General features: G+C 48.4%; 2 protein-coding genes across 2 annotated transcripts; both read right to left on the minus strand.

The window, feature by feature from the left end:
- Window positions 1-7,741: 7,741 nt before the first annotated feature.
- BO87DRAFT_20874 (uncharacterized protein) lies at window positions 7,742-10,765 on the minus strand. The gene has a single exon (XM_025618614.1). It carries the CDS (start codon window positions 10,645-10,647, stop codon window positions 8,203-8,205), a length of 2,445 nt encoding a protein of 814 aa, XP_025481125.1. The 5' UTR covers window positions 10,648-10,765; the 3' UTR covers window positions 7,742-8,202.
- Window positions 10,766-13,370: 2,605 nt separating this feature from the next.
- Window positions 13,371-15,575, minus strand: BO87DRAFT_405670 (uncharacterized protein; the record flags this gene model as incomplete). The annotated part of the gene is made up of 7 exons (XM_025625946.1): window positions 13,371-13,924; window positions 13,978-14,107; window positions 14,171-14,699; window positions 14,769-14,850; window positions 15,008-15,169; window positions 15,230-15,447; window positions 15,507-15,575. 7 exons carry the CDS (start codon window positions 15,573-15,575, stop codon window positions 13,555-13,557), a joined length of 1,560 nt encoding a protein of 519 aa, XP_025481126.1. The 3' UTR covers window positions 13,371-13,554.
- Window positions 15,576-15,869: the final 294 nt, after the last annotated feature.

Consider the following 15,869-nt stretch of genomic DNA (forward strand, 5'->3'; position numbering starts at 1 on the left):
ATACTCCTTATCCTTATCCCTCATCCTTCCATTCCCCTTCAACATTCCCCATCTTCCATCCCATTCAGCCACAAAAAGCAAAAATGCCCATCCCCAGGCAACAAAACAAACATAACATACCAATCCTGCGGACCGCACCTAAAGTCAATTGTGGAACAATCGAATTTCTCGGTATTTCCATCCGAAGAATTTAATTTACTACCACATTATTCTACACATTACCATTGCCACCCAACTGAAACAAACAAATCACCCACATACTGATGCATCTAACACACAATGTGGGAAGGGAAAAAAAAATGATGGCTCAAATTCTGCATTCAAGCTAGCCAAGCTGTCATTTCCACTGTCACTGAGCACAGACACATGCTGCAATTCTCCGCTGTCTGAGACATCTGTTTGTCGTGTGGCGCTGCCATCCCTGTCGGGGATACAGGATGGATGGGACAAGCTGCAGCTAGTCTAGTCTAGTCTAGTCTACTCTGGTTTAGCTGCAGGGGCAAACTGGCCGTTTCTGACAGGTGTGATCTGACGGGTGGACTGGGGGGATCCTTGTCGTTGTTGGTGCTGCGTGGTGGAGGTTGATTTAGTTTGTTGGTGAGATGTTGGGTTGAGATTTTGTGTGTGGCCTTGGAGCCTGGTTGTGGTGCATGAGTTTCGTTTGCTTTGGTGGGAGGGAGGGTGGTCTGATGTTTAGTCTGAACTGTTCTTTTGGGTTTGGAGATGCTGGGATGATGATTGTGATGGAGGTCTTGGTTGTTGAAGGGTGGTGGTAGTTGAAGCTGTGTTGGAGGTCTATATATATGCGTAGCTTCATCTTAGAGAATGATTGTCGACAAGTCTGTTCTCTTTTTACTTCTCATCGTCTATATAATATATACCATGATTCTCTGAATTATTATTCTCTCCTTGTTGATGAAACTCGCGTTATACATGTCCATTTGAAGCCATCGGCGACATACGCATCGTGGGACAATCTCTATACTATGTATATCTGCCAACGATTGCTCCACCATTCCTCGCTCTCCCTCATGCGATCTTGGTGGATGTCTTGAAGCTGCCAGCAGGCAGGGCAGCAGCCTCGATATTGCAGCTCTGGTGTGGAAACTAGCCCAATGGCTAAGGCTCAGTAGCTAAGATCGATGGCAAAATCAGGCTTCTTAAGAGACATCGGGGGTGGCACACTTGGACCCGGTGTTCAAGCAGGTCTACATATCAGTGGCGAGGGGTCTTACTCTGTTCTTGCTTATCGGGGTGCCATTTACAGATTCTCTGATCGCTTGCTTTCTAGTTATATTCTGGTGGATAGTCATTGTCTCCCATCATTCGTTTTTCTTTCAGTTCCGCCAGACGGAACTTTGATTGTCCCCAACATGTATATCATGGTGATAGTTTTGTGCACGGTGTGTTGAGCCTCTGGTTCACGCAGTGTCTGTCGTGGAGTTCGACGGTGTGTCTTTGCTGGTGCCATCCTCTGTTCGGACACATTACCCACGTCATGTACTATTTTATATACTGCTTTATTATTGATTGTTCCCCAATCTCCTTATGTCATTTCGTTTACCAAAATTGACAGCCAACATCGCTATATACGTATACTTTTCTTTTATTCTCTTTCCTATCCTTCATCATGATTCCAGAGCCCATAGCAGCTGCAGTGGGTGGGGTTGTTAGCATGAGAAGAGCCAAGATATGGACAAAACCTGATAATGGCGTGTCCCACGCACATGGGATTTGATACAGGAGTTTATCTGATATGAGCTGTCTTCCAACATGGTGAATCCATACCCATCAAACTCAGAGACTGTAAACTAACAATCTGCCATAGACGGGAACACCAAACTATGGGGTTCAACAACTGACATCACTGTTCTTCGTGCATTGGCAGTGTGGCTTTTCTGCAATCACGAATTTTTCAAAAAGCCCAATGCTGTTGGCGTATCGGAAACATCAGGCCGACTCTACCAAGTTCTTGTCAGTAGACAACGCCGAGCAGGCACATCATGTCTTGTCTTCTACAGAGGGTATCGTCCTACATCAAATACCGCTCGACGCCGTCTCGGTTGTCTTTCTCAATGAGCCTGTGGCGTAATAGCATTATGGCCTTGCCACAGTGTTTGCTTGGAATACATCTGGATGCTCAATGCACTCTGCCATCTTTCCTGTGGCGTGGCCCGACTGCAGAACCGATTGACCTAGACACAACTCAACTGAGCTTGTTGTATTTCGCCGGATACAGTCTGCTCCCCTGCGCCGCTCGAGGTTGACTAGGGCTGCCGAGAGAACATCGAGTCAATTTTTGACGAAGCGACACTGACAAGTCAGTTACGTTGGATTCCATTCTGCGTCGTGCGGTCTCCAATCTTGATGGTCTCCGAAGTCAGCTGTATTCATGCGGATGCACTGGTCCTCTTGAGCTACCGTTCCTCGGTCATCTTCATGTCCTTGAGGCCGAGTAAAGTGACTGGGTTACAATCCTCACTACTCTAATCGCTACCGTGAATTCCCCTGGTTGTGACAGTAACAGCGAACCCGATGCGCCCATGGCGTAGGCATCTGCTGAAGATGTCTTCTTGCATGTACCTCGGGCGACATATTGGGGGAACTAGCTTTCGCTGCAGCGAGTTATGCCTCACCAGACATCGCGGCTGCCTATGGCTTGGGTTGAACATTTGGGGTCATCGGTCAAGCCAGTGGTTGTCCTATGCTTCTGAACGGATGTAGCTTGCACTTCACCTGTCTGATCCTCTACGAATGGCCGGTGCTACATATTCAGGAACTCAATAATTTGCTTTGAAGTGATTGCGGTTAGACGTCTATCTGCTTTTGTGATGTAGGCGGAGGAACGATGGTGTTGTTCCTCTTCTTGGGTGACATCTCCGACATTGGCTATGTCTGTGTTCAGTTCTGTTGGTTGGCTGAGAGTACGACTGTGTGTGATCTTGGAGACAGATTGCTAGCACATAGCAATCGGCGAAGTGGATACTGGGTTTGGCAGCGCCGGTAAGACTGCAGTTATCTGCTCACCTTATGGGAAACTAATTACGTCGAAAGAAATGGTATGGACCTGGCAGAATGCATTAAAGGTGCCAACAAACGTCGATGGACCTCGGACTGTTAGGTTTATGTCCTGACAAAAATATTCTCCAGACTCATTAGATACCATTGGTGGAGAAATCCGTTCAGTAACAACACAGAACTCGTTGGTCAGTCTTCTTCATTTAGCAAAACTGAGAAAGACATCTATATTCTCTATCACTGGACTTAAAGATCTCGGGCCCTGTTGTATGCTGTTCGTGAGATGAGAGGGCGGCTGGTAAGTACACCCCCATATCTACTTCCTTGACTTATGCCGACATCACTGACAATGCTGCAGCTGCACGAAGCGCCCTCTAGAGAGACAAAGTTCATTACCACATTAGACAATGGCCCCTGTATCTGGCCAAATGGCTTAAAATTCACTTGGGGCTACAACGCAGCAAGTTCCTCGGTTGGTTCGTCTTCCAGCTTCCATAGCAGACGATACATTCAGAATGTGACACAGCTAACGGTATACTTAGTCGAAGCTAATCTGACGCAATATTATTGTGGATGATATGAACTCGGTGTTCATGGGGTTCTACGCCACGAAGCCAATCAAGTTGAAGGCTGTAGAGCTGACCAGAAAACCCACGCTTCCTAAGCGGTTCTGCCACCTCGATCGACAGTGGCACCCCGGGAGTCCGGCGTGGCCTGGGTTCAGATGACGGATGATTGCACTAACTTCACCGGCTATAGCCACGAACGCGCAAGAGCAGTACCTTTTATATCATACGATGCTGCAACCTAAAAAGCCGGATACCTCTTCAATATGCGGGGCACACTCTCCGGAAGACTCGAACTTTTGCTATGATATAAAATTATCCGAGTTGACTTCGGAACCACAAGTACGTTACTGTATCGCGCTCAATGCTCACTCACTTGCTAACCACGTGGCCCATGGAAACAGTGGGACCTGGGACAATATAGCGTCACACCGGGTTTCCTTTCGTCGCAATGACACACACATGCCCAATACAAGAATACCCATTCTATACGAGTTCGCTATTTCCTCACCAGAGGGCGTGAGAGCAGCAGCATATCCGGGGTCTGATCTTGCGGTATGCTAGATGCAGAAATCCACGATAATCAAATGTCCGCATTCTCAGATCCGGAGCACAGAAGTTTGCTCCGTCTGATGATGAATGGTGGATAAGACGGAATCACCGATAAGAACCCCAACTATTATCGGAGCCGACAGAAGGAGTGGGCTTCAACCTGAAAGAGAACAGATGGGCAGTTTGAGCACGGGCCCTATCGTAACCATCAAGCGAGGGCAAAGGGTTTTGCAAGGGGCTCTAGAACTCTCCAAGATCACGATGCAAGAGGCTTCGGAGCTGGTTGCTTTGGTCAACCATTACCAAAGACTGACGGCTTTCATGCGCGATAGTACATGGCTGGATGATGATGTTGCAGTGACCTGACGTCGTTGCCAAAGGCTGGCTTCGCTGGCGGCTTCCATGATATATGGGTCGGAAGCGCAATCTGAATGACCCTCCACTGGTAGACCATGGATTAAACCCCTTTTAAGCGTTGCTGGTGGAGAACATACAATGGCTCCTTCTATTGCATTCTATCCCAACCGAACATGCTAATCGCATGGCACGAGAGTTTTTGCATCCACTGGTCGTCTAAACCACTTCAAACTACTCCATTCAGCCTATCCCACGACCAAATCACGTTTTTTCTTTTCATGGTTCCCACGCCAATGCACCCTACGCCACCAGCGAATACACACTCCTGCTACATAACATTCGTCTGGCAGGAAGTATTCAATTCGTTGCAACACCCGACCTTTTATTGCAACACCGTGAAGCAACACCAAATGAGAGACGGCGGAACGAATCACGAAGCGCCTCAGAGTAGCATGGTTCAAGCTGCTCTTGGACTGTGTGTATAAGTTTAGGCGACAATCCAATGGCCCAATACACCCACAAGACCTGACCTTCTTGTACTAAATATCATGTGTGTGCCACCTGAGTGAAACAACATGAGGAGTTCAATCGTCTTGTCCTTTTGTCTAGAAGACACTATAATAGATGACGGGCTGTGTTTGTCTCAGCACTGAGTACCTTGGACAAGATCACTGTTCCATTGTCTGTTTGATTTGTGGAGATGTCGAACCAACGCCCCAGAAACCTCAAGCTATGATCTTGTCAGCCTAACCAGGCTCGTCCGATCCTTCCGTTCGAACCACTAATCCTTGGACCCGATGATAGGTTCGACGACTCCGCCATACGAGTTCCTGGGTGATACACAAGACACCACGGTTGGCACCCGGATGCGACTGTACGCCGTCCGCCAGCACGGATTACAGTCGTATTTGGATCTCAAAATCCAAGTGCTCTCGGAACTTTCTTCTTTTGTCCCAAGACGGCAGAGCATGACCAATTACCCTTTTATTTCGTTCTCATCTCATATGGACGATACTGAGTTATGGTCTGGCTGTGTGTGATCTCCGAGGATGTCTGGGCGATACTGCTAAATGGCTGTGCATATTATTTGAAGATGGAAATCCAAACCTGATACACTTCAAAGCCATGATGCTTCGGGGCGTATAAGACAGTTCTCACGATGTCTCTCCTAAGCCAACTGAGCGTGACCAAATAAGTCTTTCGGGTGTGGAGTTTCCTTTTCTTGGCCACGAGATAGACAGTTGGCGTGTATGGGTGGGGGCGGGCTGTGTCCATCCTTTCCATGCACCGGGAACACTCTTCGAACCTCGACCGTCCTCTTCTGTTGCGCCTTGTCCAATCCAAAGGCGAGTGGACAGCAGCGGGAATATTTTCATAAAAGGTATAGCTCTGGGCCAGTCTGCAGACCGTCTGCATATGACAAGAAGAACACAAGGGGATGGGGTTATGGTGAGAGGATACACCAAAGACAGAAAATCGACATTCTTGTCGACGTGGGCTGATCTGTATGAGAGTAGGAAGAACATTCCTTCTCAGGTTTCCAAACGAGGATACACAAAATGATCATTGTCGCGAGAATGCCTACATCTTACATTCTCCGGGTCTCATCACCTCATGAGTGATGACATATTTTCTTCTTCTTTCATCCAACCTGCGATATAGCAGCTTTGATGATCAGAGAGCTGCAAGGAGAAAAGCATTTTGCATAACTACTCATGAAAGGAACTGTGTATATCAGTTGGAAAAGGTGTCAAACCAACGACAACCTTTCCGCGCAACAGCTGGCGGACATACTCGTCAAGGATCAAATGTGGGCTTTTCGAGCACCCAGGTCAAACAAAGCGCTGCAGGAAGTCTCGCATAATACCTATTTCGTATTCAGGATGAGGCCAAACTCCGGACCATCAATTTATCATGATGAAGAATTGCAAACAGCATGGAAGAGGTGTTAAACCAGCTAGTATGTAAAAAGAGATGGATAAAGCAGCATTTCCACACACCACTGAGGGTACACGATATACTTCGGCAAATACAGGGAAAGATTCTGTCTATGCCCCTTCAGTATCTCTGATACCACCTTTCCTTACGATCTTTCCCCCATGTCGTGAGCAAATGGCATGGATGATGATCTGTGGTTCGATATATATGACAAAGTCGAATATCATTACTTATCCTGGAGAAGAACCCGATCGCTTGTTATACCGCATGGGCAGAAATGTCATCATTACCTTTCTTTTCTATATGTTGCTGCTAGTATGATGTTGCTGCAACTTTCGGACACTTCAAGATTGACGAAACCCTTATCTTAGGGAAGGCAAAATTGGAAACATTGATCTGGGTTCCTGGTTCCTGGTTTTGGTTTCGGTATTATGTGGGTGTGTATGACAAGCCCACTCATGACCAATCTTTCCAAATACACAGCCACCCTCTGCCCTACTGTCGTGACCTGCCTATTATCTTACCAGCACGGGTGAATCTACACTGAAACTCCGAGGAATTGATGGTCCAGACAGATGTGTACTTCCAGATGATCTAACCACTATCAAAACACCGTTCCCTGATCAAAAGAATGTGATATATATACATCACTTCATGACTGATCCAGACCTACATTCTCTGGGCGGTTTTCTTCCCTTTCCATTTTGAATTTTGATCGTACCCTCCTGATGAAAGTCACCGATTGATCAAGGAATTCATCCAGTTGCGTGGGCCCGGAGGGTTGAAGTGGAACAGCTCTAAATGTTACCCATCTACCTTCTTTACCCGGAAATCCCTTGGTGTATCTTTTCTTTCCTCTACTCATAGTTTTGTTATGTCTTTGGCTTTTTCACCCCGTCTCCGAAATGCGTTTTCCTCCTTTCGGAGTGTGCCATTGGAGAATTTTAATGCGCGAAGTGGTTTTAGGATAGCAGTGTCGGGGATAACTTCGATGGACGGTAGATGATTGGTTGTGGTATGTGGTGTTGTTGTGTTGGTGTCGCTTTGGTACTATCTGTGATTGTGAATGCAAAAGCTGGGGGTTATAGTAGAGAACGACCCTATGGGGAGAGGGGAGATGTCGAGGATGAAGATGGGTTTGATACTTAACACTGAGACTTACATATGTGACTTGGGGGGTCTAAGTGGGTCGATTTTATGTATTGCATACAAATGATGATGTACCAGTTAGGATAGATAGATAGTAGTAGGCATATTACTTCATTCGTTTTAAGTAGTCACATCAATAAGTAGCTAAGATGTTGGTCATTCAGTAAGGGCACCGAAGGATTTAAATTGGCTTCGTTAAATCACTTGTAAGTTATAGCCTTTCGTCTTTTGTGTATTGGTCAAATGACGAGGGTTCTGAGATACCTTCTCTACAAGTGAGATCAAGAATGTGGATGTACGCTGTAATCGGCAAAATCAATAGCTTATGCCAAGCTTGAAAGGTATCTCTAATTTTGCTGAAATGCACACGCTCAAAAGGGGATAGTACAAATCCACCTCATGTGAGTGACTCAAAGCAAACAAGCATAAACAGACAAACAAAGTGGGAATAGGGGTAGAAAGTAAGAAAAGAGAAGAAGAGACAAAAGAAGTGTCAATCCAATGACAAAAGTAAGCCAAGCCAACACAAACAATACGAGAAAAACTAACAAAGAAATAACGCCCTGCTCAATCCAATGCGATCGTAACCGTAAATCAGCTTACAGCTGTAGTCATCCAACCCTCACAACCCCCTTAACAAACTCCCCTCTGCGAACGGGTTGTCCGGCGACATATCCAACATTGGTTTCGCGGCATTGCGATCCCCCGTTGCCACTCCATGGCCGACCGGAGACCCTTGGATATTTTGGTGCGGTGTAGACCGTGCCAACAAACTGTTAGGGATGAACGGGCCGTCTTGGCTGCGCAGATTCTCCCCGTCGGTTGGCGTGGTCGGAGCGGTATGATGGTATCGCTGTTGGTTGTTGATACTGCGGGCAGTGTTGGACCGATTGCGGGTGCGGACCTCCGGCATGGGCGGTTCAGGCGGCACCTGCGGTCTTCGCCAGGTGGTGGCGGAGGGTATTTGGATTCCGCCTGGGGCTTCGGGCCCCGTGGCGGCATCGATTAGGGGCAGTCCTGGTTCCACGGTAATGCCGCGGCCTTTGCGGATGTGTTGTGGGGGCTCTTGGTAGACCGGGGTTAAGTCGACGAGGGGTTTGTTTTTCATGGATTGCGTGCGTCGCATGAGGTTGGGGTCTGGGCCGTGACTGGAGGTCATAGTGTTGGTGCGGCTGGGGTGGCGGGAGCCCATGGTGCCGATCAGGCCTTGTTTGATGAGTTCTTCGTTGTCTCGTTTCTCTTGCTCCTCGCGCTCTTTCAATGCGCGTTGGCGCATGGTGTAGGTTCGGCCGAGAAGGCCGGATGCTGAGAAGGGGGCTTCATCCGAGGATGAGCCTGTAGCGAGGTCGGACTCGCCGGTGAGAAGCTTGGGAAACGATGTAGGTGGAGGCCCGCGCTCGCGGGTGCTCTTTTTGTGGGAGAAGAGCTCCTTGGTCTTCGTTGATTTGGCGCGTTCTAGCGCGGGTTGCGACGGTTTCACCTCGTAGGCTGGTTCCTCAAAGGGGTTCAGCAAGGGCTTGAATGGGGCCTCATCCGGCTGCATGGCTTCTGCTTCCGCCGGCTGGCCTGCCCCCAGCTTCGTCACCAGGTACCAGCTGCGCCAGGTTTGGACGGCCCGGTACCAGCCATCGGCAGTCTCGCGGTCGTTGGTCGAGAAGAAATGGACAAAATTCTCCGTCGAGAGGAACATGTTGGATTTTTGCTGGCTCTTGACAGCCTGGCAGAACTTTTTGGGCGGCTTGACATTGTTCGCGAGGTAGCTGGCGGTAGGAGAGTAGATGTCGAAATCAGAAAGGTGGCAAGCGTTGGTTGCATCTTGGGCATTCTCCTTCTTGGAGACGGTCACTTGGCCGTCGGACCGGAGGGTCACGTAGCGTTTATCCCATTTGCGAGGCCGCTGCGAGTAGTACATGTAGTAGGTCACATCCGCGGGTGGGCCGAGTGACACGTTCCGCGCATCGAGCAGGGTTAGCGCATCCAGACTAGCTGCAGGGACGACAATCAATGTGTTCTGTTCGTCATGGGTCCAAGAATTCAGCACCTCCCGCACGTATTCGTAGCGGCGCAATGGCCGTTCCAGCCCCAGCTCCGCGAACGACTCCATCAGGATGAACTTTTCTGGGTCTAACCCGGCATCCACCTGCTCCAATGCAGTCGCGACAATGTCTTGAGCAGATGTGGAGGGAGTGATGCAGATGCGCGCAGATGATTTGCGGTATTGAACCAGCACCCGCCGCTCGCGCGCATTGACAGCCGATACCGGCGCATCAATCCCTGGGAACTGAGCAGGCAACGTGGTATCAATCGCAGGGACTGCTGACGCATCGCCGTGCGCACTTCTGCGATGCGCTGGGTTGGCTGCATCACTGACCGACTGGCGCCTCGGTTCCATGCTCGCGCGACGACTCGCCGAAGCGGATCCAGTCTGGGGTTTCCGATGCTCCGATTCCTTATGGGGACGACGAACCGCATACTCCTCAGCTTTGTCGGCTGATCTATCGCGCGACGCAGGTTTTGAATGAGTTATAGACACTGACTTCGCTTCGCCGCCGGTCAGCCGATCCATCGCATTCTGTCGGTGTCTTTCGCGCTCCGCCTCATCATCCTCCGGTTTTTCCTGGTGCCGCTTCTCTCGCGCAGCCAATTTGCTCGCCAGCTTGTTTCGCATTCGCACCATCTCGGCGCCCTCTGAGTCCTGAAAGTGTGGGTGAACAGGACCTCCATTGGCACTGGGCTCGACTTGCGCTTTATACGCCGGGGGAGGGGCTGGGACGGGAGGTTGTGCATCGGCATCGGCAGATTGCGCAGTAGGAGCTCTGCGACGGTATCGCGACATGCTCCTCTGAACGGAGCTGGAGCCATTGGGGAGTGCTGGCTGGTCATGCGACGGCGGTGCGGAAGCGACAGGCGGGATGGGCAGCGGCGGGGGCAGGGGGCAGGATTGCGGTGGTGGTGGTGGTGGTGGCTGTTTCGCCGCGGCTTTTCTCACGGAACGGTAACGGGAAAATTTCATGGGTGTCGGGTGCTGGCCAGCAACCACTTGATGATCCTGCTTCTCCATCGCCATGGCTGGGAAGACTTCTTTCTTTCTTTTTATTGTAGACAGGGCGGTTTCAGCGGTTCACCACGAGGCTTATAAAGCAAAGCGCATTGGAGGTGCAGACGACAGGGAAAGGTGTAGAAGAATAAAAGAAAAAAAAATACAATGGCGTCACCCACCAGTTGGGCAAACAAAACAGGTTTTATGCTTTTTTAGCCTGGTATTTATTTCTTTTTTTTTTTTGCCAGGGTGGAGGGGTGCATTCAAAAGGATTCTGGAGAAAGTGCGGTATACGTTATGAGAATCATCCACGAGGTGCAGTAGCGGCGCAGCAGTAGTGGGTAAGTCGAAGGGAGCGAAAAAGAATCAGAACACCAAACAGACGAGTTGCATGCTGGTGATTTGGTGAGAGAGCAGACAAGGGCGAAGGGATTGGAACAAATAATGGGGGGTCGCGTGTCTCCACCCCCTAAAGGTTGCAGACATGTTTCACAGGGATAACAATTGCTTCGTGCAGGTTGGGGGGGAGAGATCCCTAGTCTAGTCTGTAGGTTGGAGGAAAATAGAACAAGAAATAAATAAATAAATAAATAGAAGAGCAAAAGGGAAATCGAAGAATGGGGGAAAGGGGCGGGGATAGAAAGGAAGAGTGGAGAGGATGAGAGAGGAGAGAAGAGAGAGAGAGAGAGAGAGAGAGAAAGAATGGAAAGTGAATGAATGAATGAATGAATGATCAACGGCACGATGGAAAGACGATTAATGGACTGGACTGGACTTGTGTCTGTGTGGACTCTAAGAGTGTGGACTGGACTGTGTGGACTGTGGAGGAGGAGACAACCCAAAGGGTCCAGGTGGTTCGAGTGGAGGATCGAATGGGTTTAATTTTAAAACGGTGGGAATACTAGTGACCATCTGGGTTTAGCATGGATCGATTGATTGATTGGCAAATGAATCCCGAGTAACCATTTTACTAGTAGTATAGTGTATGTTACTCCCGTACCACACAATACATACATACATACATACTAGATACTGCTGATACTTCCATGGAAACCTGCAGCTTCCTTCCACCTGCTACCTGTCGGGGCCACCTGCAAGGGGTGTGCAGGGGACTACTGCGATGGAATGCATGCTAGATCCTACTAGTATCGTACGATCCTCCCCCTGAAAACCACTGAATTATTATTTCACAAAGGGTAACAAAACAATCCATTGAACGGGAAATTCCGGATTCCGTGGCGGTCGCAGCAAAGCATAAAAATTCCTCCGCCGCTAAAAGTGGCAGTTGATTCCATTTTCTGACAGTCTGACAGGCCCCATTCCAACTTCCATTACTCGTCAATCATTGACCGCGCTATAAATATGATTAACCTTTTATTTTACCTCGTCCACATTTCCAGGAACTATCTAGACTAATTTCTTGCCGTGATCCCCTCCCCCCCCTTCTTCGGACCAAGTGGGGAGGGAATGCCAGGGGTCTCAACACGCGACGGCTTCAGAAATTAGTCTGATTCAGAAAATCCTAATACTCATACACGTGACTAAAAGATATCCAAAATATATAATATACATTAGAAGATCATAACCCTTCTTTTCTCTTCGCCGTCCTATACTCTGAGTGTCCTACGGATTTCTATCGGTTTCTTCCATGGGGTCTTCCTCCAGGCTTTAATACCTATACGCGAAGGCCCAAAAAAGAGAATTGGTATAGAAGGTAGAATTCTGATTCAGTATTACAACCTACGTGAAAACGTACCGTGAATGCCAGCAAACTAGGGGTTTTTTCTCCTCCTGGTCGTTCAGCGACTCGGCAGAGCATCATAGCTGTGCTCAATTCATGGATAGTAACCACTACCACTGTATATTAGAAAAACTGTCTCGGATATTCCTAAAAGTATTAAATCATGAATAGTATGTACTAGATAGTCCGAAACCTCTATCGCGTGCAAAGTATGAGGGTCGCTGGACATGCTGAGCCATTCTTAGCTCCAGTCTGACACTGTCGCACGTACTTCCGAGCCCATTGCATGGGTTTACTCTGCCAGCAAGTAATCTTTGTATAGGACACTTGTGGTCGGCGAGTTCCTTTGCTATTAGTGTATGGTTTGATTGGGATATTAAGATCTGCTTTTCGGCATTGTGCTCACAAGACCGCCCACCTTACCAATGGTAGAACTTTGGGTGTTCATTGATACCACGTTGTCCACAGTCAGCAAGGGACTTGTTGGAGTTTAATTACTCACTCAGACAAGACAGATCTACAAACACACGTCTTCATCTGATCTAACATCTTTACTTTGTTATGCTATGCTTAGCTATCGCCGTTTTTTCATTACCCTCAATCTAGGGATCTTTATCAACCGAGATACTGTTTGCTTCTCAGAGGTCCTCATCCCTATTTCCATCAACACTAGCTATATCTTTTCAAAGGGCACTGCTATTTTCGCAAGAAGGGCTAGAAAGCAGTGACGCGATGATGCCAAGTAACATGAAAACCCATGGTTGGAGGCCATCTTCCAGTGAAAGAGGGTGTGCTTATTTGTCCGTCAAAGACATCAGTCGAAGCTACCTGATTTAACCATCTTCGGGAATACATGATTGCTAACGAAGGATATCCTATGTTGTATCCGCAGAAGAAAGTCAATCGTGGCAGGATAAGCCTTAAGAAGCTATTTAGTGGCTAACCAACACGAAACACGCATTTCAAGCACGAAAAGGATCCGAGTTGCCCGCTAGCGCTGCATACCTGTTCGAAAATGAGAAAGGCGAGATGTTGAGACATTCGCTGTAGCCAGGCATCACCTGATCCTCCACCATCTCCTGCGCCTGCATCTGACCACCACCTCTGACACCAACCTACAACCATCATATTGAGCTCGAGATAGATTCGAATACACTTTTGACTCTGCGTCTTGAAACAGGATGTCAAGAACATTAAATCACATAATCGGCCTCGATCATCATGTCCCCATTGTTGTTGAAAATCGGATCTTTATATGCCAACGAGCCCTTACCCGGGATCACGAACCGGGCCGAGGTATTAAGATCACTCTCCAGACTTTTCTCAGCATCACCGAATGAGATATTCTGGAATTGTTTGACGAGCTGGTCCTGAAAGTTTTGATATATGGTTTTGACTTCGTCTAGCTTATCAAAGCCTCCAGTCTCACCGTGCCACTTTAGCGGATCTGCCGTCACCTTGAAGGCCTCGGTCAGATCGGAGGGCAAATTGAGAGAAAACTTTAGGCCACCGTCGCTAGTGGTGACGGTGATATTGGTTTGCCAGGTAATTTGAACATGGATGCTGAATGTTCCCAATCAGATTGAACAAGTCAGAGTGGAGAAGAGTACACTCACGTGTAGTCGTATTCCGCTACCATGGGGTAGGTTGTGGCTACTGCCTGGCAAACAATGGTGACATCCGTAGTGCCACTCGCCTTGATGTTGCCAGTTCCGGGAACGGTGCTCAATATATTGGAAGTGGTACCTGGAGCGCAAGTGTTATGATTCGAATCCCTTCTATTACGGGAACATCAACGAGCACACTTACAATCAATGTTAAGTTTATTCCAGCCTGCGTCGGACTTGTATGTATGCTGATATCCCTGCTCCTCATTTGAGGGAGTCCACTTCCAAGTCAAAGCATCCGTGTCACTTTGCTTCCACGCATAAAAGCTAGCGTCGCTTGAATGGCTCGGGTCTCCGAGTCCAATGGACCATTGCTCTCCGAATAGGTTCGTATTGCTGGCGCTGGCGACCCAGGCGTAGGTATAAACGTTGAACATAGGTAGCAGCTTCGGGGCCGTAGTTCGAAAGAGGTAGCTATCCCAGATGATGTTCCGGTCGATGATAAACGTGCCGTTCATGCCCTTGGAGACGTAATTCCCCGAGTACTCCAAAATCCGGACATCGGGAAAGGATTTATTGTCGGTCATTTGAAGATAGAGGAGCATGTTGTTCTCACCGACCGACCTAAGACCCTGTCCCGGCTTCGTTTCATTGGGGGCAATATAAGGGTAGGTCTGCAGCTTCAGAGATGTTGGAGGAAAGGATGGCGCCTCCTCGTTCACGGTCTGGGGCTTGTCCGTATGTAACGCATACGCCAGGGTGCGCTTCTTGCGGTCCAGCCACTGACTGTCCTCGCCTACATACCAGTGGCCGAGAATCAGGCCGAGATAGGACTTTTCGTCCTCGGTCAAGTCAACGCCGTTGAAGGTACTATGTTCACGGCTGGGGATTATCAGTAACGAACGCTGACCATGATAAGGGGTATGATCACGGACTCAAAAAAGATGATGTGATCATCTTGAGATAAACGCAACGGTGTCAGTCAGTCAACAGTGAATTGAAGTACTCCTATATATTGTGAGAAATCTGACCTGTTCACTTACTAGTGAAAGCAAAGAACAAGGAACTGATTGAGTAGTCCCCGGGTTGCAGGATTTGTGTTTGGACTTCTTTAAACTCGTCAGAGCTTGGATCAACTACCTCCTTATCAAGAGTACAAGTCCAGGCGATAGTCCAATTGCTTATTTCAACATCTTTGTTCCTATTTCAACCACCCGTACACTGTTAGCCAAGCGTCTGGTATGAACATGTTCGAACTGACCCGATGCCGAAATGAATAGTTCCCGACCCCAAGGTACAGTAGTACATGGAGACGGCATTCTGCTGCCCGGTGACGTCCAGGGAAAGCTGACTACTCTGTAGTGTAGCATTCAGAGTGCCAATACCCTCCATTGAAGCCTCGGCCTTAGCTAATTCCGGATAACTTTCCAACAACTTAGACATGCCATCGTTGATGGCCTTCTGCGAAAGGGCTGTGATCTAATGTAGGCTGTAAGTATTCCTTCATCAATGCGAACGGCTTATCATGATTGAAGTACCTCATTGAATCGCCCCTTGTCAGTGCTTAAGGAGGATTGCAGACGCTTGCTGACTTCGGTTTCACTCATGATGGTTGGTAAGAAATATTTGCAGGAAGAGAGCTTGAGGATTGAAATGTCGTTGCTAAATACGCAATCAAGGCAGGAATATGGCTGCCCTTAATATGGGGAGGCATGCACTACATGAATACTTGACCGGTGAGGGGTGTGAGCAGGGGTCGAGGGCATTTTCGAAACAGCAAAAGAATCTCCCGCGCTTTTGGTCAGGGCTGTCCCCTCACCCCGTCGAAGCACAATAACGTCAACTGTGCACACAGTATGTCCAATGAATTCGAATGATACTGCCGTCTAGCATTACAGGAA

The sequence above is a fragment of the Aspergillus neoniger genome, assembly GCF_003184625.1.
Source record: "Aspergillus neoniger CBS 115656 unplaced genomic scaffold BO87scaffold_11, whole genome shotgun sequence".
NCBI lineage: Eukaryota > Fungi > Ascomycota > Eurotiomycetes > Eurotiales > Aspergillaceae > Aspergillus > Aspergillus neoniger.